The sequence below is a fragment of the Petromyzon marinus genome, chromosome 12 (genome assembly GCF_048934315.1).
Source record: "Petromyzon marinus isolate PM22_M1 ecotype Great Lakes invasive population chromosome 12, UKy_Petmar_22M1.pri1.0, whole genome shotgun sequence".
Classification (NCBI taxonomy): domain Eukaryota; kingdom Metazoa; phylum Chordata; class Hyperoartia; order Petromyzontiformes; family Petromyzontidae; genus Petromyzon; species Petromyzon marinus.
In genome coordinates this window covers 2461463-2488521 of record NC_133678.1, presented here as the reverse complement: position 1 = coordinate 2488521, position 27059 = coordinate 2461463, and the positions used below count along the sequence as shown (strand labels likewise).

At 42.2% G+C, this 27059-nt stretch overlaps 1 protein-coding gene across 6 annotated transcripts in view; it reads left to right on the top strand.

The window, feature by feature from the left end:
• Nucleotides 1-25946, top strand: part of LOC116941692 (rho-associated protein kinase 2-like) — a 65092-nt gene extending 39146 nt beyond the window's left edge. For 2 of the 6 annotated variants that reach the window (XM_032953018.2, XM_032953017.2), the window contains exons 26-37: nucleotides 55-148; nucleotides 811-905; nucleotides 1874-2062; nucleotides 3484-3652; nucleotides 4079-4267; nucleotides 7030-7097; nucleotides 7327-7415; nucleotides 8637-8715; nucleotides 10449-10710; nucleotides 11848-12142; nucleotides 20782-20910; nucleotides 23041-25946. In XM_032953018.2, the coding sequence (XP_032808909.2) occupies nucleotides 55-148; nucleotides 811-905; nucleotides 1874-2062; nucleotides 3484-3652; nucleotides 4079-4267; nucleotides 7030-7097; nucleotides 7327-7415; nucleotides 8637-8715; nucleotides 10449-10710; nucleotides 11848-12142; nucleotides 20782-20884 (1632 nt within the window). In that variant the 3' untranslated portion in view covers nucleotides 20885-20910; nucleotides 23041-25946. Of the gene's footprint in view, nucleotides 1-54; nucleotides 149-810; nucleotides 906-1873; nucleotides 2063-3483; nucleotides 3653-4078; nucleotides 4268-7029; nucleotides 7098-7326; nucleotides 7416-8636; nucleotides 8716-10448; nucleotides 10711-11847; nucleotides 12143-13820; nucleotides 13896-20781; nucleotides 20911-23040 lie in introns of all 6 variants that reach the window. The other 4 variants (XM_032953021.2, XM_032953019.2, XM_032953022.2 and 1 more) reach the window with 4 other exon arrangements.
• Nucleotides 25947-27059: the final 1113 nt, after the last annotated feature.

Sequence of the window (27059 nt, the reverse complement as noted above, 5' to 3'; positions counted from 1 at the left end):
TTTAAGTCACGTGTGTTTTTACATGGGTAAAGGATGGGTGTATTTGTTTATTAGTTGGAGGACAGTAAGAAGGCTCTCCTGGAACAAGTAACCACGTTGCACAGCGAAAAAGATGAAATCAACGCCAGGCTACAGACAGCAATGGAAAGTAAGTGCCTAACACTAAATATGCTGCATTCAAATTACATGCATTATAAATGTTGAACGAGAATCCAAATCGTAAAGAGATGGTTGTTGTCTATAAGATCGACAGTTCACAAACAAGCTTGACTGCTGAGTGATGAGACTGTCAAAACCGGTCTAGAGTTTGCTCATTTGTTGCTGAAATTATGCACTCCTAGAAGACTGTGCAGCTGATGGGTTGTGCATGAAATACTTTTTTAAATATCGTCATTTTTTTCATTATTAACCATATGAGCACTATGATTGAGATGTATGCCTTGCTGTTTTGTGGGTCGACTCAGCCCCTAATTTCTCAAAAGTGTTTAACTTCATGAGACGTTAACAGTAGTTCTGTTGATGTAATCACCCCTGCTTATCGGAATATAGAATTTACACTTTAGTCTGGGCTATAGGCAAGCGATAAACACTGCTCTGTGCTCGTTTGAGCAGGACAATATAATTATAATTTCTTATTAATCTATTAACTGTCAACTTTAAGTTCTCATAATAATGTACACAAATTGTAATGAATGCTATTTAGTGTTTGTTTGTTTGCAGTTTAAAACTTTTCACATTTTCCAAAACCTGAAATGGGCTGATGTAGTCCTGCCCTCCCTCTGCTAACTATGAACTCTGTATTGACAACAGATATCCAAACGCTTAAGGAAGGTGGCACAGACATTGCCTACATTAAGGCTCAGTATGATAAGCAGCTGCAGAATGAGAGGACGCTGAAAACACAGGTGGGTCTACCCATGATGAAAATTTTATGCAAAGTATGCGCAAAATATTTAGTGGATTCATAGCTTTGTCAAGCAAAACGAGACATTGGGTCTCTTTTTGCTTTGTGGTCATTTTTTTTATATCCACCACCTGTTTTGCACAAACCTCCTATACAAACATTCGCATGAAAACCTTAAATGCATTAACGTGTGGGAGATTTGTAACATCGCCAACATATGATCAACAATGGGAAAGTGGCACCACTTGTTCCTTCTGGAGTTTACAAGGACCGCAGCTGGCTCAGCCGTGAAACTCATCAAATCTTAATAAGCATGACATGGCTCTGCTAGTGGTAGCATAATTAATTAGATTCTTATTTACCAAGTCCTTCATTCTTGAGTGTGCACCACCAGGCACGACCCACGTTAGTTGTATCGTTTTCGCCTGCTATAGTTCTCATGGGCAAGATGTCAGAGCCTTGGCTAATTTAGATAAAAATTCGAATTTTGCAATGAACATTTTCTAAAACTCATAAAGGAGAGACCTCCAATTGCTTTGTAAGCATTGATGCAGACAAGAAAGGCACAGTTAATGATTTTCTTGTCTGCCTTGAGGCATAAATCCAGCATCGCTGCTGTGGGCTCAGTACTTTTGTCACATCCAGTTAGCTTCCACAACACCTAACCACATGTCCTCTTCTTATTACCTAACTTAAAAAGAAATAGCATGCATGTAAAGTAAAAAAAATACATCCGCTAATATGGGTTACGTAGATCTGGATGAGGTGATAATGCCAACGATTAAAGAGAAATGTACATTTTCCAGCTACAGCAGACAGCCAAAGGAAGTCTCCAATTAATCAAATGTGATGTTTCCTGCTGGTAGCCCATTGAGTAGCAATTCAAAGTCATGAAAGCAGACATTAATATGAACTTCATGAAACGGATGCTGTTTTTTTTATTAATGCGTTGAACATGATGTTTTTAAGGCGGTCAACAAGCTTGCAGAGATTATGAACCGCAAGGACATCCACATTGACCGCAATCGCAGCAGTAGCACAGACCTGAAGCGACGGGAGAAGGAGAATCGCAAGCTGCAACTGGTGCTCAACCAGGAAAAGGAGAAGTTTTCCCAGATGACCCTCAAGTACCAGCGCGATTTCAACGAGTTGCAGGCAGTATGTGCTGCCGCCCACGAAAGTGCACGCTAGCAGGCCTAATCTGTGGCTCAACGATTATCTTTCGGACACTCGCAGGCTCGCTCAGGGGCTTACTACTCCAAGGGTATCAGGCCAGACATATGCCTTAGCCTGGCTTCCTGACTGTCATTAGAAGGCTAGCTTTTTATGCCTTACCCATTACCCTGACACTATCAGGCAGCTATGAGTCTTAACCTATACCCAAACTCCTTCATGGAGAGTAACGGCCCCGCTATACCGCTTGCTCATACTCGAGCAGTAACATATAGCCTCCATGGTAGCGTTGAGACTTATTTAATATTCTGACTATAAAGCTTATTTCAACTCACAACATTTTTAATAATTATAAATTCCCAGCTGACCTGTTGTGCATTTTAATTCTGCTAAGGAGGAAATCGCACTATGCCAGTGTCATTCACACCATTAATCTCCTGTAATGAAGACAGTTTCTCCCTTGTACACGTCAGGCACTATTAAAACCAATTGTTAAGATAAATTATATTTTCTACCCCTCACCACTACCCGATTGCCACAATTGGAATTAATTAACCTTATGTTAAGGTGTCATTGATTGCGGATTAATTCACCGCTGCCCCCCCTCTTACATCACTGAGCCTGTTTAGCGCCTCTTACTGAGGACTAATGCCCAGACACTGAGAGGTTTAGTCCTTGATTGTGTATTCCCAACTGTGCTATGTGGTCCTTCACTTTAGTAGTCTCGTTGCACTGGGAGAATGAGGATGCACATGTTGCATTGTGAAAGGGGTGAACTGAATTAAGATCTAAAATTTTAAATCTGACTCTAACATCTAATCGGCATTAGTGTTTCCACAAAGTGATCATTTACACAAAGTGATCATTTACACATGGATGATGGTGATGAGTTTGTGAATAAGCAGAGGAGTCATGTCACAACACAAATAGTTATAATATTTTTGGAATGTACTTTTACAGTATAACACAATTTGTGTTAAAACATGTAAATATCAATTATGAATTACTTAATCTGCTTTAACGTAATTGCGTGTATAATTTGATACTTGTGGACTGACATGAAAATACTTTACTTTTTGAATTATGTACAATTAAAAATGGTTCCCCAGCATTTGTTGAATAGCACTGCTAACCAAAAATAGCGCCCTTATGGGTAGATCACTACACATGCCCCGCACTGATTGACACTGAAAGCTAGTTTTTTCGTGCCTGTCAAATTATATTCTTGCCTGAAACCCTCAACCCTACCACCCTTCACATCCTTCCCAATTCCCCTCCTTACTTTCTTCTTCATGCTGCCTTCCTCTCTGCACCCCTGGTCTTCCCTGCAAACTCCTCTTCCCCGTGTACACATCAAACATTTGTCTGTCCCCTATTTAGTTTCTCTTTCCATTTGTGATGCGCAGCTAATGATGGAGGAGAACACAACGCGCATCGAGTTGCAGATGGTGCTGGACAGCAAGGACAGTGACATAGAGCAGCTGAGGTCGCAGCTACTCTCCGTCCAGCTGGGCATGGACACTACCAGCCTCAGCAGTAACCATGGCGACTCTGAGCCAGACGATGGTTTCCCCGGTAACCACTCGAAATACTTAAAAACCTGCCACCTTTCACGACTACTAATTCCGAGCTCCCCTTGGCTTCCTTACAACTGCCCCTCTCAATCTTGCACACTCTTCAGTTGATCCTTTGTTGACTTTTCCATGATTGCAGTATTCCTCTTGCTTATTCTCTATGGTTTATTTTCTGTTGCTCTCTAATCAGTTATTAATTGTGTAACTTTGTATGCCAAATGTTTTCTTTATCTTTACTCTTGATTTAAATTCTGTTTTTCTCTCCATTTATTTGCGCACCCATCCACAACCCTTTTTTTCTCATTCTCTTTACCCCGCACTCTGCACTCCCAAATGATTCTTTCCCACCACCCCTCAATCTGCACACGACACCCTCCACCACCCTTCACCACCTTCTTTCTCGCTCGTTCATCCCACCACCCTAAAGTCCACATCTCTCATGTACGCACTTCGGAGTCGATGTCCTTCTCCTATCAACACTCCACCTCCTCCATGAGCATTTCCACAAAACCCTGCTGCTCTGCGGATTCCGATGTGTTCCCCGATTCCCCCGTGGGGACACCCAACATCCCAGAGTATTTTGTGGAGGAGCCACCTGAGCCCGACTCTCCTAAAGGTGCCACGCATGTGTGTGTTTGTGTCTTCGTGTTGTTAGCTTTTTAGTTAAAAGTTAAACGATGCAATTTTCCCACAATATAGTTGGTTATTATGCTCTTTGGTTCTATTGGGTAAAGTCACGTAGGTGAAAAGACCACGGCGCCTTGTGATCGCGCGTGGTCTTTTTCTTCTCACACAGCTTAAAGGTCGTGATCTAAGCGTGGCTTCTTCCACTCCAGCGCTGTCCTCCAGACAGTCTCGTCCCTTCACCTGATGAAGGCCGCTTGTGTTGTGGCCGAAACGTCGTGATTTTTTGTTGTTTTATTTTTACCTACGTGACTTTACCCAATAGAACCAAAGAGTATGGATCCTAGCAGTCACGAAAGCTTTAAATCTAGAATAGTTGGTTATTACTTTGTTCAAAATGGTCTCCAATGAAGGTGGCCTAGTGGCTCAACAGTGAGCGTTTAACTGCCGCTGCTGTTATCCTGTGTCGGAATCCAGGCAACTGACTGCGATTAAGCAGAATTCTCCAGTGTATTGAGTTGATAGTCTCAGTCTGGTCACCACTGCACAAAAAGCGTAATAAATTCTGGTTCCGCACTCAATTTAAAGCGAACTCAAACTTTGTCTCATGACGTGACACTGATGGTACATATTGTTGGTTCTTTCGGTAAAGTCACGTAGAAGGGAAACAATAAAATTATAAAAAATAGAAAACAATAACATAACCGCGACGTTTTGATCGCAACACAAGCGGTCGTCATCAGGAAAAGGGGGGGGGGGGGGGTTAGCCTCTAAAAGCAAGCTGTTTATAAAGGTTAAGAGATAGGCGTAGCCCAAGTGTGTCAGCAGCATGGGCGGGGCAGCTAATGTTAATGTAGGCCGGCAGTAGGTCTCCACCAAAAGGGGCTCCAGGCAATCATTGCACCTCGCTCCACACACCCACACTGCTGACGGTGGAGGTTGACAAGATAACACAAATCAAGTCATGACCCAAGGTGGTTGATGACATCTTTCCAATGATTGCTGAGTTTATAACCATCTTCTCGGTTGAAATTGTGTCTGTGTCTGTTTATATGGATCGCTTCATGAACGAGTCTTTGTTGATAGTCAGTGGGCTTGCAAAGTACCATCGTCTTAGAGCAATCAATTTCCTGTGAGCCAGCCGCATTAAAATAACGATCAGCCATAGCAGAAGTATTGGTCCTACCGTGTTTCAAATCTGGCTTATGCTCACGAACAATGTCCGAGACATGTCGCTTAGTTTCCCCAATGTTAACTGCTGCCGCAGATACAGCTTAGTTTGTAGACGCCGGGATGTTGCATGTCAGGAATCTTGTCCTTCACAGATGGGTTCAGATCACGAATTTTATATACTGTTTTAAATCAGACCTGGATTTTGTGTTTGTTCATGATTTTGGAAATCTTTTTGGTTACCCCTGCTATGTATGGCAGGGTGATGGTTTTGATTTGGATCCTCAGATGGCTCCTTCCTCACGGTTTGAGTGATGGCTTTGTGGATTGTGTAGTCAGAGTATCCATTCGCCTTGAGAGCTTGGGATACTTGTTTGAGTTCACTGGTTAGGTGTTCATCGTCGGAGATACATTGAGCTCTATGGTGTAGAGTTTTGATAAGGGAATTCTTCCGGGATGGATGGTGGTGGAAATCAGGTTTTAGGTAGGCATCAGTATGAGTTACTTTTCTGTAGACAGAATGGCTCATTGAGCCATCTGGTCTCTTTTCGATTAGAACATCCAAAAAAGGTAGCATACCATCCTTTTCTACCACCATGGTGAATTTGATGGCTGGGTGTATGGAATTGATGTGGTTGGGAATTGGTTCAGAGCTGGTAGGCCATTTGGCCAGATGACAAACGTGTCATCCACGTACTTCTTCCACAAGCACGGGCGTAGAGTGGATGCCTGGATGGCGTCTGTCTCAAATTTTTCCATGAAATAATTGGCTACAACCATGGTTTTTGTTTTTATTTCTATTATATATTTTTTTATTTTCATTCACTTTTTTAATCTACGTGACTTTACCGAAAGAACCAAAGAATATGAATACTGCAAACTCTTAGAGACTGCATGGGATTGCGGTGATCATTGGAACCTGATCCAACATGGTTGAATATTTTATCTATACAATAGCAAGGACATTTTTGATAACAAAATTACATCATTATTTAATAAGGTAAATAACACACCCATCAGTCTTTAAAACATATTTTTGCCCTTTTTATTTAAAATAACTCGCTGTTTGTTTTTGTTCCTAAGCTGAGCCGGTACTTTTCCTTGCCGTGGTCCCTGGCTGGGCTGCCCAGCCACAAGAGTGAGAGAGCGGGGATCGGACTCCCAGCCAGTATACTTCATTGTGCATAGATGTTGGCCGTCATTGAGTTCCATGACTCAGTAATGTACTGTATTGCACAACTGAAATAAATTAAACTGTAATATGTAATATGGGTGTTACACACTATCAGGAGACTGCATAAAAGTTACGTGAAGGAAGGTTGCAGTGTTTAAATTCTGTTTTAGTTTTGAATACGCACGGGGCACGATGCGGAATGCACACAGCGATGCCAGGTTAATTGATGCCAGGTTAATTGATGCTTGGTTGTTGCATTTCGGTGGCGCTTTGGTAAGGTGTCCAGGCTAGATATTAGCATGTTGAAAGCTTGTGTCTGTTAAAGCAATAATTATATGGAAGTGTTTGATTTACCATTTGAGTGCTTGTAAAATTGAGGGTTCTTCCATATGGTTCTTTCTCCTGTTTAGAAGGCAGGCTGGAGGGCTGGTTATTCGTGCCAAACAAGAACATGAAACGGTTTGGATGGAGGAAACAGGTTCGTAATATCTTTTTCTCAGAAAATTAAATCCGCATTTAAAATAGAGCTCCCTTAAAATATAAAAGTTTATATTTTTTTACAGTCGCTATTTCACCGTTTTCTTGAAAAACCCAAGTGCTTGTGCAAGCCACATTGTTATCATATATTCCAACTTGCATTAATACACAACAGCTATGATGTAACCTTCTGCAGGATGACCTTCCTCTTTATTGCTTTGCACTGGCAGTATGTCGTGGTGAGCAGTAAGAAGATTCTCTTCTACAATGCCGAAGCTGACAAGGAACACTCCAACCCCTGCATGGTCCTTGACATTGAGTCAGTCTACCACCTACATAGACATGTTATAATTTTATTGTCTTTTAATGTGCATATATAGAGTTGCGCATATGCTTGTTTATTTGTCAAGAACATCGGATGCGGGCCCATGTCCTTGACACGGTGAACCTACCGTGGAGCTGATCTGCCCACTGGCCATCCACTTTTTATCGATAAGATGCACCTGCCATTCTTCCACTGCGGTGGTGGGCGTCCACCTAGAACCCCATTCAAACCCACAATAGCCTGCCAACAAAGGTCCTGGCCAGGCATGCAGAGGAGAGATCTCACTCCGAATCAGTCTTGCGGAGTTATCTTTGCATTGGCTGCATAGCGCTGTGTGGAAGCTACCTGGCCTGTCACTCCATACAAAGCTCCATGTCTTCTTGGTCACAGTTATGCCTTTCTTCTCTATGCTTGCAAAACCTGGACCCCTCTGAAGTAACATCTGCCCTGATTTGAAACATTCAGGCTGGCCTACCTACAATCCATCCTGGGTCTAACCATACTGGATTGTGTGAGGAGCTCACAGATCCTTGAAAGATCTGGACATAGTCCCATTGGTGGGCTCCTCCAGTCGGCAAGGCTACATTGACTGGGTCATGTAGCACGTATGCCCAGGCACCAAATGTCCAAGCAGCTTCTGTTTGGACAGATAGAGGGGGGTTAACGGGCACAGCACAGGCTAGAGAAGAGATGGGCTGATGTGAGACAGGAGGATGTGCAGCTGAGTGGCCTTGTCGATAACTGGCATCATCGGTGTAATGATGCTTCTGGGCAGTTGTTGGTAATTTCACTCCAGCAACAACGAGGGGCAGAGGAGCGACACTCACAACAAGAACAAGAGTGCCAGGCGCTAAAAATCAGTGTGTTGGCACAGTAGGGAACACATGTGGTGCATCTATCCATCATGTTAGTCAACCCATAACATCTGGGTGTGTCCTGTGACCTGCCAACAAGCCATCTACATATCCCGTGGCTTCAGAGTGCACCTAGCCTGGCACAAGCGCTGTGAAGACATCACTGCCACTTAGTGGCGAATGGTGGATGTTTGTTCATTGTTTATAAGTGATAAAAGCAATTTTAAATGTAAGTGGGTGATTTTTTTATGGAAGATAAAGGTCTACAGCCATACATTAACTATTTATATTTTATGCAGGTGCTAGTGCCTGAAATGTACATGCTCGTGAAACATTTATTCCCTCTGTCCTGTATCTACAGCAAGCTCTTTCATGTGCGACCTGTGACACAAGGGGATGCATACAGGGCAGAAGCTAAGGACATCCCCAAGATATTCCAGGTGTGTAAATAATAGAAATACATTGTTTTTCTCTGGCCTTGCCTTGACGTTCTCTCTGCCTTGTCTCCCTGTAAATCAGGCAACGCTCTTTGCATTTTAGATGTGACCTTGTCTGTGAATGTTTCAAGCCAGCAACACTGTGCAGCTGCAGCACTTTCTGGCCTGAGGTGTACAGGACTTTTAAGTTTAGTTAAAAAGCAATGCAGCCAATGTTCGTAGCTGTAGTTTCCTCATCATCGTTCATCTGTTTTTTTGTATTTATCGTCACACATGTTTTTGTTTACTAAATATGCAAGGGTGTCTTATTGTCTCATTTGCCTTGTAATAACACAACCCAGTTCAATGTATATTTGTTTCAAAGTACATTCTTTATACTTGTGAGAAGGAGGTCAATATATTTGTAAGGGCAGGTTTTTGATAGACTGTAAAATCAGAGATCAACATGCAAAGACAGCCGTTTCATGCAGCAGTATTGTGTGTTACGGAACATGCGTTCGAATTTGACTGGTGGACTAAGTTATTTACTACTCATAATAAAGGTTTTTGGGTTATGAATAATATTGGTCACGAAAGCCTACGTGTTAAACTTATTTACTACTATAATGAGCCAAGAATGTATGTCCCGCGCTTGACGTCACTCCACGTCGACCAGACTCCCTCATTAATAATCATGAGCGGGTGACGTCACTCCACATGGAGAACCCTCCCCTCATTAATATTCATGAACAGGTGACGTCCTCTAAATGGACACCCCCCCCCTCCATTAATATTAATTAGCGTTTGACGTCACTCCACATGGGGGGGGGGCGAGGCGCCTCCTCCCCCTCTTCTCAGCGTCAACTTTTCACCCTCACTACAAAGGCAGAACCCTCACGTCACGCGATCTGCATAACTCTATTCAGACATAGAAGTAAAAAGGACGTCATGATGAACAAGGGATTATAACTAAATAAAATAAGTGTGTCACCGCGGCCTTACAAATTGCACACGAGTTGATGCAATGAATATATCACGTCACGGTCTGCTTTTCGCTTGCAAGTTTCAGATTTACTGCAATACACCCGTCCTTGGACGGGCAAAAGGCTAGTTGATGTCATAATTGGACGTTACGAAAACAACTATAAAATAATCTTTTAGCCTTATCCGTAAATGTGGAGTATTTTCGGAATTTCATAGAAGGATAGTCTGAGGATCTGTGCAGTTTGAAACAATGTACCAAGACGTGTTGTGGATGTAATCGGGTAGATATGCAATGCAATGGCTACGGCTCGTGTGCGAGATGGAGGAAGGCAGGTTACTGAGACAGGCACCAGGGTGACACCAAGGCATTGGTGGTCGAGAAGAAAAACTAAGACAATGTTGGGATACTCTCAGAATCGACATCGAAGGTCAGGTGGTAACTTTGCAATTGTTATGCAATTCTGTAGAGGGAATTAAGAAATGCAGAGGTTTGGTAGCATCAGCAGCATGGGTCCTTTGATAATAGTGAGTATATATTGGCTACATATGGTGCGAAAGATGTTCAACATGTATGCTTTTGAAACTGAGCACGATCTTGTGTTATTTTTTATTCTGCACCTATGAGTAACTGGCTATGAACTATCATGCAACCTAAAGGTGTAACCACATTAGGTTATATCACCTCGGACTAACACTATTTTCATGCGTCTGCTGCTTCATCCCGCATGTGCCTTTCCACCTTCTCTGTTCACCTCTTTGCTTCGCGACCACAGATCCTCTATGCCAACGAAGGTGAGAGCAGCAAGGATCAAGAGCTGGTGCCAGACTCGATGCTGGAAAAGCAGAACTGCCTGGTGCACAAGGGTCACGAGCTGGTGCCCACCATCTACCATTTTCCCACCAGCTGCGAGGCGTGCAACCGCCCCCTCTGGAATGTCTTTAAGCCGCCGGCCGCCCTCGAGTGCCGCCGATGCCACATCAAGTGCCACCGTGACCACTTTGATCGCAACGAGGACTTCCTGGCGCCATGCAAACGTGCGTGTGCCCCCCCCCCCCCCACCGAATGTTGGATTTCACAGCTGTAGCAATGGAATTCTCATATTCCCTTTTCATAACCCCCTCCTACCACCTGACACATGTTTTGGAATGGACTTAAAATCAACGGTTACCTTTCATGGCAACAATGTCAGTTATCCAGGAATGCATTTCTGAGTCAAATTACTATTTTTCTGAAAGGTGCGGTATTATAATGTTTCGCAAGGATATTGGAGTAACGAGAGAAAACCTGCCCGTGCAAGGGCACAACGTGCAAAGATCTGCACAGATGGATTCACAAATCTGTTTCCTGTGCTGCCATTGGACCATCTTCTAGCACAGCTGGTTTGTTTCACAAATCTTAAGTAAACTGCTAAACCTTGCCTCCAAACTGCTGTTACAATTGTGAGTGAACTCACCTGCTCTCTTGTGCCTGCTCTACCTACTGTGTTATTACTGGAGCCCCATAATAAGAAAGCTCAGATCAATTTATGAATTTTTGACATTTAGAATGTTCCCTTTGCAGCATTATGTTACAACTTAATGGTGGTAGCTCTAACGTCCAAGTATCCAGAAATCGTCAGAAATGTTCAGACATGAGCTTTCAATTCCAAAAATAGTACTGAAACTCGCGATTGGAATGTGTTGTATAACTTGTCATATATTCTGCACTATGGAGTATATTTAGTGCTTCTCAATTTTGCATTGTATTTGAATTGTTATATTTTACCCCCAACACTGGTCACATGTGGTGACTTCACCAAGCAGTAGCGCTTTTCTAACTTATTACAAAGATTTTGTGGCTCAAGGGCAGCAGCCATCCTGCTTAATTTTACAGTTGTATTAACAAAAAAATAAGTGACGTCTGCTTAACAGTGCATGTTAAACATTCCGTGACGTTATTCGAAAAAGAGAAGGCCATTTGTGCTCGCTTCACGGCCCAAATTATAAAATTACTCGCAAATTACTTAATTGGGTAAAGCCACGTGGCAATATTACCCTGACTGTAAAACTACTGCAGACAATGTTCATATGTGAAAAATAGTGCCTTCAGGATAGGACAGCCTTACACTATAAGAATGGTGTGAATACCAAATGTCATGATTTGATTTGCCCTGCATGCCCTTTCTGCCACAGTCTGCTTCGATGTTGCATCAGCCAAGAACTTACTGCTGCTGGCCAGCTCCCCATCTGAGCAGCAGAAGTGGGTGAGCCACCTGTTCAAGCGCATCCCCAAGAAGCCGCCCGGTGTCACTGACGCGGGGCCGCTCGGGTTCGCTCGCTCTTCCCCACGCTCCTCGTCGCGCTTGCCGCCTGTCACCGCACAGCCCCAGTTGGTGTCGGCAAACGCCGGCAGCAGCAGCAGCAGCAGCAACGCCGTGGGCCCACGCAGGACCAGCCGTGCCGCACCCACTTCACAGGGCAAGCCAAGGTGCGTGGCCATTGCTCTCGCCGCCCTCACCATGCCTGGAGAGATAGAGACGGGCACTGATTGATATTAAGCGCAACCAAACCAAGTCTGTTCACCACAGCTGTAGACAATTCCAGGTCAGATAGTCGGTGGTTTCTTGGTCAAACAAGAGGATTGCGGGAGGCACCTATCATCGCTGAGCTTTTGGTGGAATTCCAATTTCCTATTATGGGGGCGAGATAACCGATAGGATAAACACTGATGACTTCTCACAGTCATACTCTCTTTATTCACCCCAGAAGAATGAAGGGCTAATTTCACCACCAACCAGGGAATTGTACTTGCAAATATTTGATTTTCAGTCATGTGCTCTAATTGCTCTGCTTCTTGATGGGATCTTACACAGTTGCCAAGCATATACGTGCTCGCACAACAATACTATATATGTGAGAAATATATAGCAATCAGATTTCATTCTTTAATTTAGCTATTGCACTTTATCTGTCCTGGAAACAAAGATTTCTCTGTGATCTAAAATGTCACTCACAATGTCTGGCCTGCCATTATTTGTTCCATTGAACTGAATTGTGATGTCTTTTTGCTTTGAGTTGATGCTTATTCCGCAGGATAACGGGGACACATGATAGCATAAAAAAATGCACTCATTTTTTTGTCTGCTTCATAGATACAGGTACTTAGGATAATGCATATTATAGCATGTATGGGGTTTTGGTTGTTACAAAATATAGGTTGAGGTGTGTAATTCACATGTAGGTATCAGCTGGAATATATGATTGTCATACCTTTCAAAACACACCCCGGTATGTTGAAGCTGCACCAAAGATTGCAACTGTTGGATGTCATGAAATGTATTATTTGTAAACTGGAGGGAAGGTTTTGGCAAATTGGTCTTAAATCCTTCTGTAAACCACAAAACACTTTTGACAGGCAACACAAATTAAAATGTTCGCATTTTGCTTGTTCACACGTTTCTACCGCTCTGCTTGAAGCAGAGTGATAGAAGTTCCCTCTCCTTTCAGACATCTCCAAAATTATCCGAATTCAATGCATGACTCACGGTTGCTGACTTCTTCTACGGGTCGCACTTGACACAAGCGTGGTTGATTTGTTCTATTCACTTGCACTCCTCAAACAGTAGTTGTCCCGGAGTTGATAAATACGTGATCAAGTGTGTTGCTGTCTCTAAATATTTAGAAGCAGCACCAAATGTTGAAAAGTTTTGTAAATTCTTGGTGAGAAACTGGGTTCTCTGAGAATGCAAACAGATCGCGAGAAGGCCCTCAGTGTGTGAAATGAAGCTGTGGGCACCCACCACTTTTTGCTACAGATTATTGACATTGAATATGCTCAGTGTTGCATTGCTCTTATGGTCTGTTATCTGTTGTGGGTGTTTCAGCATTTCACAGTGAATTGGAGGGACTGATTCGTCTGTTGATGTGAAAACATGTTGGTGCTTTGGGTGCTTTTTGTACGACATTTGGTGTACCTTTTGCTCAGTGTTTGCTCGTGTTCTTTTACATTGATTTGAGCAATGTTTAATTGTCAGTTTAAATTTCTCGACGTCAAAGATGGGATGCCTGTAAGGGAACAGCAATTGTTTTTTTCTCTATCTTGCGCTCTTTCTCTTACGTTTCTGTCTGTTTTCTTATGACTTGATGTTGTTGCCGCCTTGCTGAAGCCCCCCACACCCTCCTAGGCTCAGAATAATCCTGCACTGATTTGATTTTTCCATTCAAAAATCATCCCACGGTGTGTAAGTATACGGTAGTCACGCTGCACTTCCTGCCTTTCTCCCAAACCCAGCTATCTTTCTGCTTGGCCTTGATGTCTGCATGTGCGTGCGTGTGTGTGTGCGCGCGCGCGCGTGGGAGCCTGTATAGATGCACATGTATGTGCACGAGTATATGAGACCTATTTAACCAGAATGCATTAGTACAGATGTGTACTTATCCAGTTATGTTAACCACTAACATATATCAGATGTATACTCTTTGGTTCTATTCGGTAAAGTCACGTAGGTAAAAAAAATAAAACAACAAAAATCACGACGTTTCGGCCACAACACAAGGTACTTCATCAGATGAAGGGACCAGACTGTCTCGAGGACAGCGCTGGAGTGAACACAGCTAAGCTCAGACCGCGACCTTTAAGCTGTGTGAGAGGAATCAAGGTGCCTTGACAAAGGAATTAGCATAAAAAATAGCATTTAATTGGCGGACTTATCATGATGAAAGGTGAACATGTGCAGGTCGGCGAGGGGGGAGGTGTGAAAAGGGACAAGAGGGGATGCTGTGAAAGTTTGGGGTACCACTACTTGAAAAAATATACTGTACCATTGAAAATTAGTTTAATGTTTGGTTCGATTTAGAACATCTTTCCAATGGTTGCTTAATTTGAAACCATCTTCTCGGTTGAAATTGTCTGTGTTTGTAAATCTCAATTGCCTCGTGAACAAATCTCTGATAAAAACCCGTGGGTTTGCAAAGAACCTTGGTATCGGAGAAAATTATATCGTGATCACCCACAGCGTTGTAACAGTGATCAGCTACGGCAGAAGAATTCGTTCTGCCGTGTTTCAAATCTGATTTGTGCTCGCGAATTCGGTCAGAGACATGTCGCTTCGTTTCCCCGATATAGCAATCACCGCAGATACAACTCAATTTGTAAACCCTGGGGACTGTAAGTCAGGAATGACATCCTTCACGGATGGGATCAGATCACGAATTTTGTGTACTGTATTGAACCGGACCTGGACCTTGTGTTTGTTTAGAATTTTGGAAATCTTTTTAGTGACGCCTGCTATATATGGTAGTGTGATGGTTTTGACAGGAGTATCAAGTGGTTGTTTCTGTATGGAGGGAGAGACAGCTTGGCGCATGGTATGGTCAGAGTATCCATTCCTTTTGAGGGCCAGGTGTACATGTTTTAATTCACTGGTCAGGTGGTGTTGGTCCGAAATGCAATGAGCCCTATGGTATAAAGTTTTGATGAGATAATTATTTTGAGCTGGGTGGTGGTGGGAATCAGGTTTCAAGTAGGAATCTGTGTGGGTGGGTTTCCTGTAGACAGAATGCCCCAATGAGCCATCAGGCCTCCTCTCAAACAGAACATCCAAGAATGGTAGCTTTCCATCTTTCTCCACTTCCATGGTGAATTTTATGGCGGGATGTCTGGAATTGATGTGGTGTAGGAAAAGGTTCAGAGCTGGGAGGCCATGTGGCCAAATGACGAAAGTGTCATCCACATATCTCTTCCACAGGGAAGGTCTGAGGGTGGAAGTCTGGATGGCGTCCGATTCAAATTTCTCCATGAAAACATTGGCTATCACTGGTGACAAGGGGGAATCCATGGGAGTACCCTCATTTTGCTTGTAGAAGGAACCATTCCAAGTAAAGTAGTACTTGGAATGGTACACCTGGCCCTCAAAAGGAATGGATACTCTGACCGTACCATCCGCCAAGCTGTCTCTCCCTCCATACAGAAACAACCACTTGTTACTCCTGTCAAAACCATCACACTACCATATATAGCAGGCATCACTAAAAAGATTTCCAAAATTCTAAACAAACACAAGATCCAGGTCCGGTTCAATACAGTACACAAAATTCGTGATCTGATCCCATCCGTGAAGGATGTCATTCCTGAATTACAGTACCCCTGGGTTTACAAATTGAGTTGTACCTGCGGTGATTGCTATATCGGGGAGACGAAGCGACATGTCTCTGACCGAATACGCGAGGCAAAAATCAGATTTGAAACACGGCAAAACGAATTCTTCTGCCGTAGCTGATCACTTACAACGCTGTGGGTGATCACGATATAATTTTCTCCGATACCAAGGTTCTTTGCAAACCCACGGGTTTTTATCAGAGATTTGTTCACGAGGCAATTCAGTTTTACAAACACAGACACAATTTCAACCGAGAAGATGGTTTCAAATTAAGCAACCATTGGAAAGATGTTCTAAATCGAACCAAACATTAAACTAATTTTCAATGGTACAGTATATTTTTTCAAGTAGTGGTACCCCAAACTTTCGCAGCATCCCCTCTCGTCCCTTTTCACACCTCCCCCCTCACCGTCCTGCACATGTTCACCTTTCATCATGCTAAGTCCGCCAATTAAATGCTAATTTTTATGCTAATTCCTTTGTCAAGGCACCTTGATTCCTCTCACACAGCTTAAAGGTCGCGGTCTGAGCTTAGCTGTGTTCACTCCAGCGCTGTCCTCGAGACAGTCTGGTCCCTTCACCTGATGAAGGCTGCTTGTGTTGTGGCCGAAACGTTATTTTTTTTTACCTACATGACTTTACCGAATAGAACCAAGAGTATGGATCCTTGCAGTCACGAAAGCTTCAAATCTAGAATATATCAGATGTGTTTAATGTGGCAATGCCATGTTATGTAAATGTGCAAACTTGCTAACTTTTTTGCAGAAGTCACACAGCAATATTGTACATCGAATGGTTTCATATTTAATGTCAAGCACTTCCATGGTTTAGCTGTCCTTGTATATAGGTCAGCTGGCATGTGTTGTGAATTATCTGATAACATCCAGTTCACATGTGTAGGGATGGCTGGGCTGCATTTGTCCCAAAGGATTGAGTGTTGAGAAACCTACATCTTGACCGAGTATTTTAGAAGTCGCTTGCTGCAATGGCTGTGGAATTTTTAATCAGCTGTGGGTATCATCAATCAAGACGTAGTGACAGTGTCCATAATAGAGGTTTTTTGGGTTGGATCACGTAAATATATAAATGTGTCGTTAAAATCCGCCACCACCCGACACAGCCAACTAGTAAGGGTTGTCACGTAAACAGAACATGCCAATTCGTCACGAGTAGAGCACACCAGTGGTGTGTTGGAGAGCGAAGCCACAACATTTACAATCAGAGTACGACGTTTCGCCAGTAATTACAACTAGCTTCATCAGGCGACAGCCAGATTTGTGGAGAAGTCTTAACTGTTTCTTTCCTTATATAGAGGCATAGATGTGGTGACCACGCTTCTGCGCTCTTGTGCAAGGTAGGGGGGGGGGTATTACTGAGTCAACGTACATTATGTATGTGCATTATTACAGTGTGTTCACTCGAGGCATTTTCTGTTATAACCCCGTCATTGACCATTTACAAGCAAAGGAATGTCTAGTACCTTATGTCGCAAAAAATAAAAATTGTTACTTTTCTTGAGAATGGTGAGTTATGCTGGATGGAGGTTCTGTTTAAGTAAAATATTGAATTTGAAAAACGCATGATCACATTTTAGGTTTAACATTTTATTAAATAAATGTCACTTGCATTGGCACTCCTCATCCAGCACGTCTGATCAACGTGGAAGCATAGGTCAAATGCCCTCCAGAGTATTGTCTAGTGGGGAGGCATTTCTTGCAGCAGTTGTGTGAGCAAGCTATTGCAGTGCTGCACCTTTACCTTGGAATCATCGGATGATATGTTGACCCGAAAATGAAGTGTTCTGGAACAAGATTTCAATCTGTGTTCATTTATTTAAGTTGAATCATGTTGTGCCATCTAAGGCATATATGTCTGCTTGTTATTTTACACCTGGTGAAGATGGGGGGGGTCAGTTTGTGAAGAAAACATATCTAACGGTGAAATGAATATGCACGCATTTCACTTGTAGAGCTGTCACAGCTCTCCTGCTGTTTCCAGCTGATATTTGAGTGTAACGTGTAGATTTAAAAAGAAAACCTTAATAAAATCTAATCATGAGTGGTAACCTTGTTGGTATCACGAAAGGCTATCACAAATACGCTGTGTTGCACATACTTAGTCTCCAGTAGTTTTTCAGTAAGGGGGCAATTTTTTTCCGTGTTTTCCCCAAACGAGTAATTTGCACGTGATATTTTAAAATACCCACTGTGAAGCAGACAGTGCACATTTATGGTTAAAACACCCGAAAAAATTTACAAGGGCAGCCTCACTACCATTTATATTTAGCATTTTCATAAAAAAGAAACAAGCATATCTTAGCGTGTCAAAGTTCTTAAGGTATCATGCTACTTCTCCAACCACGCAATAAGTTATACTTATGTGCCGACTTCCCCATTGCACAGTGCTTACTGAACCTACTTTGCCACCCCTGTTATTTACCAGTTCTACGCCTTTGAGCAGCGCTCCCCCAGTACCAACTCGCCGTGCAAAAGATATGCAGTCGTTTTTTTTTTACACCAGGCGGGCACCATAAATCTCACTGCATGCGATGCCATGAACAAGCAATGTTCTGGGTTTTTTTGTATTCCATTTGTGTCGTTGAGGTCATGAGATGGAGAAACAGAAACGTGCTCATTTCCAAAGCTGGAATTTCTCCACATTGTATTGTCACGCACTCATTTGTGACTGGGCTGAGAACAGCTTGCTACGTTCGTGAACCTGTTTTAATCAGGGTGGATGCCTGTATTCAAACCCACTAGCTCAGCCTTACTGGCTCATTGCTCTGTCTGTGTATCCCACTGTGCTTCACTCGATCACAAGATCACACCGATTGAGAGAACCAAAGCCAACCTGAAAATTTTAAAATAATTCACACTGTTGGATGCCTTCTCGCCTAGGTTTGCATAGTTTGGTTAATTGTGTAACAACCTTCATCATTATTTCACTCACAGGACCTCTTTTAAAGTGATTGATTTTGGCTTATTGATGCATGCTTCATGGGGTTTTCTTACATCCATAGGCCACTTTGCAGCTCCACTCTTTGTTTTGTGGACCTATATTTTGATGTATTGATTTAAATTCTTACAAGTTACTGTATGTGTATATAGATTCTATATGTTTTATTCCCAAATGTGTTTTATATTCATGCACATTGTTATCTGAAATCCTTCTACAATGTCTTTTCTTCAGTAAAACTTCAGACTTGAGATAAAAGAAGCATGGTACTTTTCAAATGGTTAAAGGAGCACACACTTTATAATGTATCCCGTTCTTTGCACCTTTACCAAGTTATTGACAGAGCCAGTGAGTTAATGAGTGCTGGTAATCATGAGATCCATTCTGCACAAATCATATAAGATGCGGATACCTAATGCAGAAGTATAAAACTGAAGACTTGTGTGTGCGAATGCGGCTACAAAACACCACACTATGGGTCGTATAACTTTACACTGTGACATGTGAGGAAATCAGGAAATTGGCCTGAGAGGCTGACCCAGGAGAACTTGGATTGCTGTTGATGCTTTTACTTGGACGTAGCTTAGTTTGAGACAAATCCGAAAGGGATGCCACAATGGTGATGTTAACTACCTCGCCTGGTGTGCAGGAAATCGTGGGTTCAATCTCAACCCTGATGCTTTTGTATACTTAGGGTTTGCATTTTGTCCCCGTGGTCATCTGGATTTTTCTCCAGGTCCCCTGGTTTTTCCCTTCCACATTTAGAAACATCCATTTTGAGTATTTGGCTGCTAAAAATGTCCACACAATAATCCACTTAATTGAGCCATAATTTGTGGGCAAGGTGCATCTGAAAAAAGTTATATAGCTCAGTAGGCCTTACCTGGTAAAAAAAAAATATGAATTCACAAGAACTGCCGAAGATGAAGCATTGTGGAGTACGATGGTCTATCTTGCAGCCAATCCTCAGATCAAGGAAAGATATACAAATAACAGAATGGTCTTTCAGTAGTGAACTGGTGATGTATGCCTTCCATGTCCATTCTTTTGCAGGCATGGACAATGTGAATGGGCTTTAACAGTTAACAGTTACACCATCTCTTATGTAATTTTTGCCTCGTCTTTATTGGTCTTATTCTTGGCATCTTTTTATGTCACGTGGTTTTACACAGAATTGCACGAGCACTGAACTGAGATGTCTTAAGATACGACAATGTGCTTGAACACAAAAGACAAAGGTCACCAGTTATACTTTTATTCTTTACATTTGGGGGGCGGGGGGGGTGTGACCTATTCATGCCCAAAGGCAGCTGCAAAATGGAAAACCAATTGTCGTCAAATGACACTTAAGCATCACGGTAAATGAAAGCACATTTACAAGGAGGTAGCATTTAACAATGACAAAAATGTAAACAATTACCAATAAAGCCTGGAACAGGCATGCAAACTCATTTGAGCTGCCTTCTCTGTATGCAATTCACACTGAAGCAGCACGAACCTTGCACAGATTTATGAGTTGGGTTGCTGTCTGTGAAGGCTTGCCTATAGATTTCTTCCAAGGTCAAAGCTGGCCTCTTAATGAAATACTCACCCATTTGCGGTGCATGCCATCATTTTGTCGTTCACATGGCAGTCACTGGGGTAGCTTCATGTATGTGCTTAGCATTGATCTTAATTTATATTTTGGAATCAAATGAAAAGCATAAACACTCAGTTATCCAGTTGTGCTATTTTTAAAGCAATATGTTCGTTTGAATTTTAATTTGCCCATACTCAAAACACAAGTGTGCCTACCCCAAGCGTAGTGTTATAATTGCTTATTCACGTATTATTTTCAATCACTTTAAATGTCCAATGCATCAGCCGTTAAGAGGTGCTTGTCAAAAAAAACACATCGTACCCGATTAACACCCTCAATCCCAAACACTGGCTCCCTCAAATCCAAACATTATTTCCCTGAATCCCCCTGAAAAAACCTGCTGCACCCTGAAATGTGGGTGTGTTGTGTTTGCAGGCTCTTTGATATGGCACTGCGAGATTGGAGCTGGACTCTTCTAGACGGCCACGATGATGATGACACTGATGATGACGACGATGATGACGATTTCATTATCTGAAACATTGCGGGGAACAGGGTGGGGGGGTATGTCTTTGCCCACAGCAGCCCCGTGGCTTTGAATGGGTACACGGGTGACTTGGTGTGCAGTGCACGTGGATCACCTGCCGTGTGATGGGACTTTGATGCGAAAGTGCTCTTTAACATTTTGCTCTCTTTTCCATCCTGCATTTGGATGAGTCATCTGTGTGTCCGTGCTGTCCTAACTGCTAAGTAGGTGAAGGAGCCCACAGTAAATTGAGTACCTTGCATTTGAATCCTTGCAAAACAAAGATATGTCTCTCCCTGTTTTTTCGAAACTAAAATCAATGTGCACAAATTTTGAATGCTTATTTACATTACCGTATTAAAGTGAATTATTCTATACTCCCAAAATGATGTGTAAGTAATCCTATGTAAAATCGTAGCTGTTATATTTGCTTTCTTTACACAGGTTACACCATATAAAACGGTCCTGCAGTTCCATTCAGTCACTATACAGCGTCTTTCAGAGCCCAGATTTACCGTGCAGTGATTTAACATTGTCAACGTGTTGAGGGAGTCGTAAAGTAGGGTTAACGTTTTTTCACAGCTGCCTTTAAATCATGTCGCATAATGGTACGTTTCAGTGCATTAGGGGTTCAATACCACCTGCTTGCTTTTGAATATGCACTGATTAGGGCCAAAACTGGTTGCTTGAGGTCTGGCCAACTTATCTGTGATTGCTTTATTTGTGGGATACAGCTAGTGCACGGTGTGGTTTGTAGTGCCTAACTGTGTGTGATGTGGGTTAAAATTTTCGTAGGCGAAAATGCAAAACAACGTGACCGTACTTTATTCCAACGAGCCTGTAAGGGCGGCGCATATGCACAAGGCGCCTACAATTTTAAGCACATGTGCTTGGTTTGTGATTATAATGGACCACGATATTTTTTGCTCCAAAGTGTCCTTTGAACCAGTGAATAAAAGTAGGTCTCACCTGTCTATAAAGGATTGATTTGGTTGTTTTGAGCTTTTGTGCTCCGTAGCATTGATCTGTATACACGTGCGCCCAAAGCAAATGTGATTTTATTTTTTAATCCACCGCAATCGTTTGCACGTGTGTAGTTCTTTCAGGTTGAATGGAATTAAGTCTTCAAGATATGTAACCTAGACAGATATATTCTCAAATATGTGGACACTAATTTCCGCATGTTCCTTTGAAGTGTTGCACGTGGTGTTTTTTTGTTTGGTTTGCTTATGCATTTTGGTGATATGAAGTGTTGTATTTTCTTTCAAATATTAATTAATACATTACAATGCTTGGTTTTTAGGGAAGCGTAAAAAAATAGTTCTTACACTGCATAAAACATAAAATTTACAAATTATTTACATGTTATATTTCTCCCCTTTCGATTCACATTTTAAAACTCCTTTTGAATAATTTATATGTATAATAGTAAATTGCATATGAATTTGAAATGGAACTCTTATTACAAATTTCGCCAAGGAAATTCTCAGTGTTTCAAGATAATTTTTCAAGACAGTCTTGCCAAAAATTATGCAGGAGGGTCTGACATGTTTCTCCAAATTTCAGTCATTTGTGAGTAAATTTCTACAAAATTTGGAACATTGGCCGATGTCCCCTGTGCACAAAGACCGTCTCTTATTCAATTGTGGTACAATATGTTTACCGTAATTTGTGAAGCTTTGGCACGTATTTTATGGTTAATACCCTGGCAATACCAACCAGGGTGGCTCTCTCAGATTCGAGCTACGAACCTCAGCAATAAGCGGCGAACACACTACCGCTGGGCCATTTGGTCAATTTAATTAATGCCTTTTATTTAAAAAAGCAACCATATTCTAATTAACGTCTGCTAGCACAGAAGCTCGTGTAGAGTGCAAGGGAGGCTGTCCGAACGCTTTGCGAATGAGATATCAAATACACGCAACCTCCCACAGCTTGCATTGTTTCTCGTCATTGTCAGCATCATTACAATGTTTACCTTGCATGCTTATTACATAGCGGTGGGCTTTCAAATTAAGCCTTACATTTTCTTATTGCTATGTTGTATATACTTGGCATTTCATTCTCAAGATGTTTTAACCGTCCCTCCCAAAACACACATGCACATGCATGGTACGTGCAAGCGTGCAAGCGTTTCATCCACATTTTATTTGTTTCTCTCTTTTCAGTTAACCGCATACCGGCCCAAAGGACGTTTGAGCCATGACAACAGTAATGCTGTTTGCACCTGAGCGAGCTCTGTGCTCGCTGTGCTGGTGTGCTCTACGGTCATTCAATGCCAAAAGCAGCAAAAGGCACGACGAGGATGAACATCGGTTGGTGACTCAATTTGCCAGGGAAAGCGATAAGCCCCCCCCCCCCCCCCTGGAAACCTCTCCACCCATCCCTGGAACCCAGCCAGCGTGAGAACACTCAACACACCCAACGCAGAATCTGCAAGCAACATTATAAAGATCACCTACTTTCTATGCCTGTTTTTTTATTGATAAGAGGTCCCTAGGTTTAATCTGGCCCATGTGCTTGTGTCATAAGGTTGTGACACGAACCACGCACCACCACGATTGTAAATGAGTGCGCGGGGTCGTGCTGTACGGAATCATTCAGGCACGCCTCCCTTCAGCGGGCTTGACATTTGAATAAAAGATCTCCATTAATCAGCCTGTTATTGAAAGGGGTCCACCTTGTTTGGCAATTCGAGTTGATTGATCCTCGCAAAAAGTGCCTTATTAACGAGACGGCTGCATAGGCGAAGCAGCAATTATCGAGCTTTACGTGCGTTGTTTAAAGTAATCGGCTCACTTCTCTGCTTTATTTGACATTCTTTCAGACTTGTTTTGTTAGCGAGTTAAAATATTTATGCCTTTGATATAAGTACCTTCATTCTGCTGTAATTGAATTTCTTAAACAATCTGGATGAACTTATTTTGGCAAGCGTGCCATTACATATTTGTATGTCATTTTGTGCAATAATAACTGTTCAAAGAAATGAACTTTTGGAGGGAATTTATGTTAATACATGTGCTTGAGGTTAAAATAAATATATTCATGTCACGACCAGGTTGAGGGAGAAGACAGTTTCGAGATTGGTCGGCCCCAGTAATTAAATGTAAATGTTACAGCTTATCGGTAGACTTGGGCAGTCTGAACACTAATTATAATTTCTCGGGAGTAAAAGGAAAAGTTAATGCAACACACTTTATTGCTTTTACACTACACTGCATTAAAATGTATATCAAAAGTACTAACAAACTATAGAGTATCGGCCAAATGAGAATGTTTGAGAGCTATGCTCATTATCCTCATTGGTTGCATTTTGTGCGATGGATTGAAATCAGCAACAGCGTTGAAATCATCATTGCATGGTTGTCATAAACTAAGCACTCTAAATTCTTGACGGCCCCGAATCGATTATATGTAAATTCCTATCATGGCAGCCTTTTCAAGTAGCACGTTATGGTTTTATTTGTTGACCTCTTATCTGACAAATGTGACTTCCCTTCCCCACTGTCCACTAACTCTCAACAGCGTAAATGTCAACAGCGTAAATGTCACCTGTAGTGTTTTTATCTGATGATTCCTCATTCTGTAAATTGGTTATGCGGTTAATTGAGTAGCAACGGTGTTGGCTGTGTACGCAGTTTGCTGCCAGGTGAATTTATGTTAAACTACGTGTCTTAACGCCTTGCTGGCCCACCTTTAAAGACCTTGCCTCATTTAAGGAATAGCGATGCACTCGTTCTGCACATGTATCAATTACATTGAGCACTGCCTTTTGGTCCGAGAAAAGGGTCAGCAGAATCCTTAAGGGCTGCCTTTTTTGCTGCCACATAATTAGTCCCCACCCCCCTCCATTAGTCACCATTCTTGATGGTCCACCTGCAGTAGCAGAGGCAGGTACAATAACTATGCATGTCAATGTAATTTTGTCTTGTCACGTGGCATTCCACACCTGCGCCTTTTCTCTCAATAGTGACCTCCGGTGTACTTGAACGACTTGTACGCCACTTACATACGGATCTCCTATCAAAAGTAAGGTGGTTAGTTGACTCAAAATTACAAACCTCGGAGGGAAAATTGGCACATCCTGGGAAACATTTCCATACGGGTAATTCCATGGTAACTGGATTACAAGAAAAATTGCAAGCATTCTTATACATCTCACAATAACCTGCTGTGCAAAATAATGTTTAAACTATAAAAAGCCAAATGATGCATAGGTTACATTTTCTAATGATCATATTCTATATTTTATGCTGTATTTGCATTACCATGGAATTGCCCTAACTATTTTGGTAAAGTATTGTATTGCTCCATTATTGGGGAGTGTTTCCAGTTAATGTTTGTGTTGGGTGACTGAGGAAAGCCTACCAGCATGTGCACAGTCTTTAATGTAGTTTCAGCTTTTAAATGCTGATGGCTGCATTTGATTAAGTATTTGCGTATGCACAGAACAGTGCAGGTTTATCTTGAACCCAAGGGTATGTGTATTGGAGAAGCAACAGTAGTGTCTGTTCAATGCAATGGAGCACTCCTTGGCGGTTGTGAATGCATTATGTTACAGTATATGACGCAAGCAGGCGAATGTGAAATGCTGATTTTAACAGTCCAATTGATTCGTTTCCCTTAAAAAAAACATTCTAAGACGTACTGCGGTTGTGGGTATTTTTTTTTTTTACTGGAAAAGGGGCTAGAAATTTATTGAGTTATTCCCTGTTTGCGAAAGGGTTTTACCTGCAGTATGGTGCCTTACTGTATGAGGTTTGTTCTTAGCATTATTAGTTATTACACAGTGGTGCCGTGTCTCTCAAATTAATCAACAGGAGCTGCACATGCACAAGCTTGGTTTCATTCAACAGAGAAAGCAGAGATAAGATATGCACTGTTTTAAATGCCGTCATCTATGCTATGGAATGTATTATTTTTGGACGGAAAAGCTATATAGTTAATGATACTGTATTATGTCGCCTTATTGCCTTCACCGATGCATGCCTGCTTGTTGTTCAGTGTCGTGAACAAGTTGAGGCTTCTTTTAATGTCACAGACAAATAAAATATTGTGCTTTCCCATTTTAAAATGTGTGCAGAGTTTGAATCGTGCAAAATATCAGATGTGTGCCTTACGACGATTATTGTTTATAGATCCAAGGATCACCCAAAGAAATGTTGTGACCACGTATTGAAAAATATTGTTTTGCGATAGCTCATGCACGGCTGACCTCCATCTCGGCATTGAATGGTCCTCAAAATGCATACAGGCAGCAAGAGTTGACAGACTGCACATTGCTCTGAGCGTTTAGATTGGAGAAATACTGTTATAAAGATAAATGCTGCCGTGTTTGCCATCTCACACAGTATTTGCTGATGGGAAGTCGTATTAACCAGTGGTAATGAACAACTAGAAATGGTTGAAAAACTTAACAAAGAAGGCTTGTAATGTTGGGCTCCAGATAAACATGAGCATAACAAGTTGTGTATAACGAGTTTAACATGTAGGCTTTCGCGACCAATATCCATAATAGAGGTTTTTTTGGGTTAGATCGCGTAAATATTTAAATGTGTCGTTAAACCCGCCACCACCCGACAGCCAACTAGTAAAGGTTGTCACGTAAACAGAACATTCCAATTCGTCACAAGTACAGCACACCGGTGTTTTGGAGAGCCAAGAAACAACAATTACAATCGTGAGTACGACGTTTCGCCAGTAATTACAACTAGCTTCATCAGGCGACAGCCATATTTGTGGAGAAGTCTAATTGTTTCGTTCCTTATATAGAGACGTAGATGTGGCGACCACGTAGATGTGGTGACCACGTAGATGTGGTGACCACGCTTCCGGCGCAGAGGCGTGTCAAAACTGCACAAGAGCGCAGAAGCGTGGCAACCACATCTGCCCCTTTATAAGGAACGAAACAGACTTCTCCACAAATCTGGCTATCGCCTGATGAAGCTAGTTGTAATTACTGGTCAAACGTCGTACTCGGATTGTAAATGTGGCTTGGCTCTCCAACACAGCGGTGGTGCTGTACTAGTGAGGAATTGGCGCACTCTGTTTACATGACAACCCTTACTAGTTGGCTGTGTCGGGTGGTGGTGGGTTTTAACGACATTTATATGTTTATACGCGATCTAACCCAAAAAAAACCTGTGTATAACGAGTTCACTCAATAGGAAATATTTCGCAGAGGAAC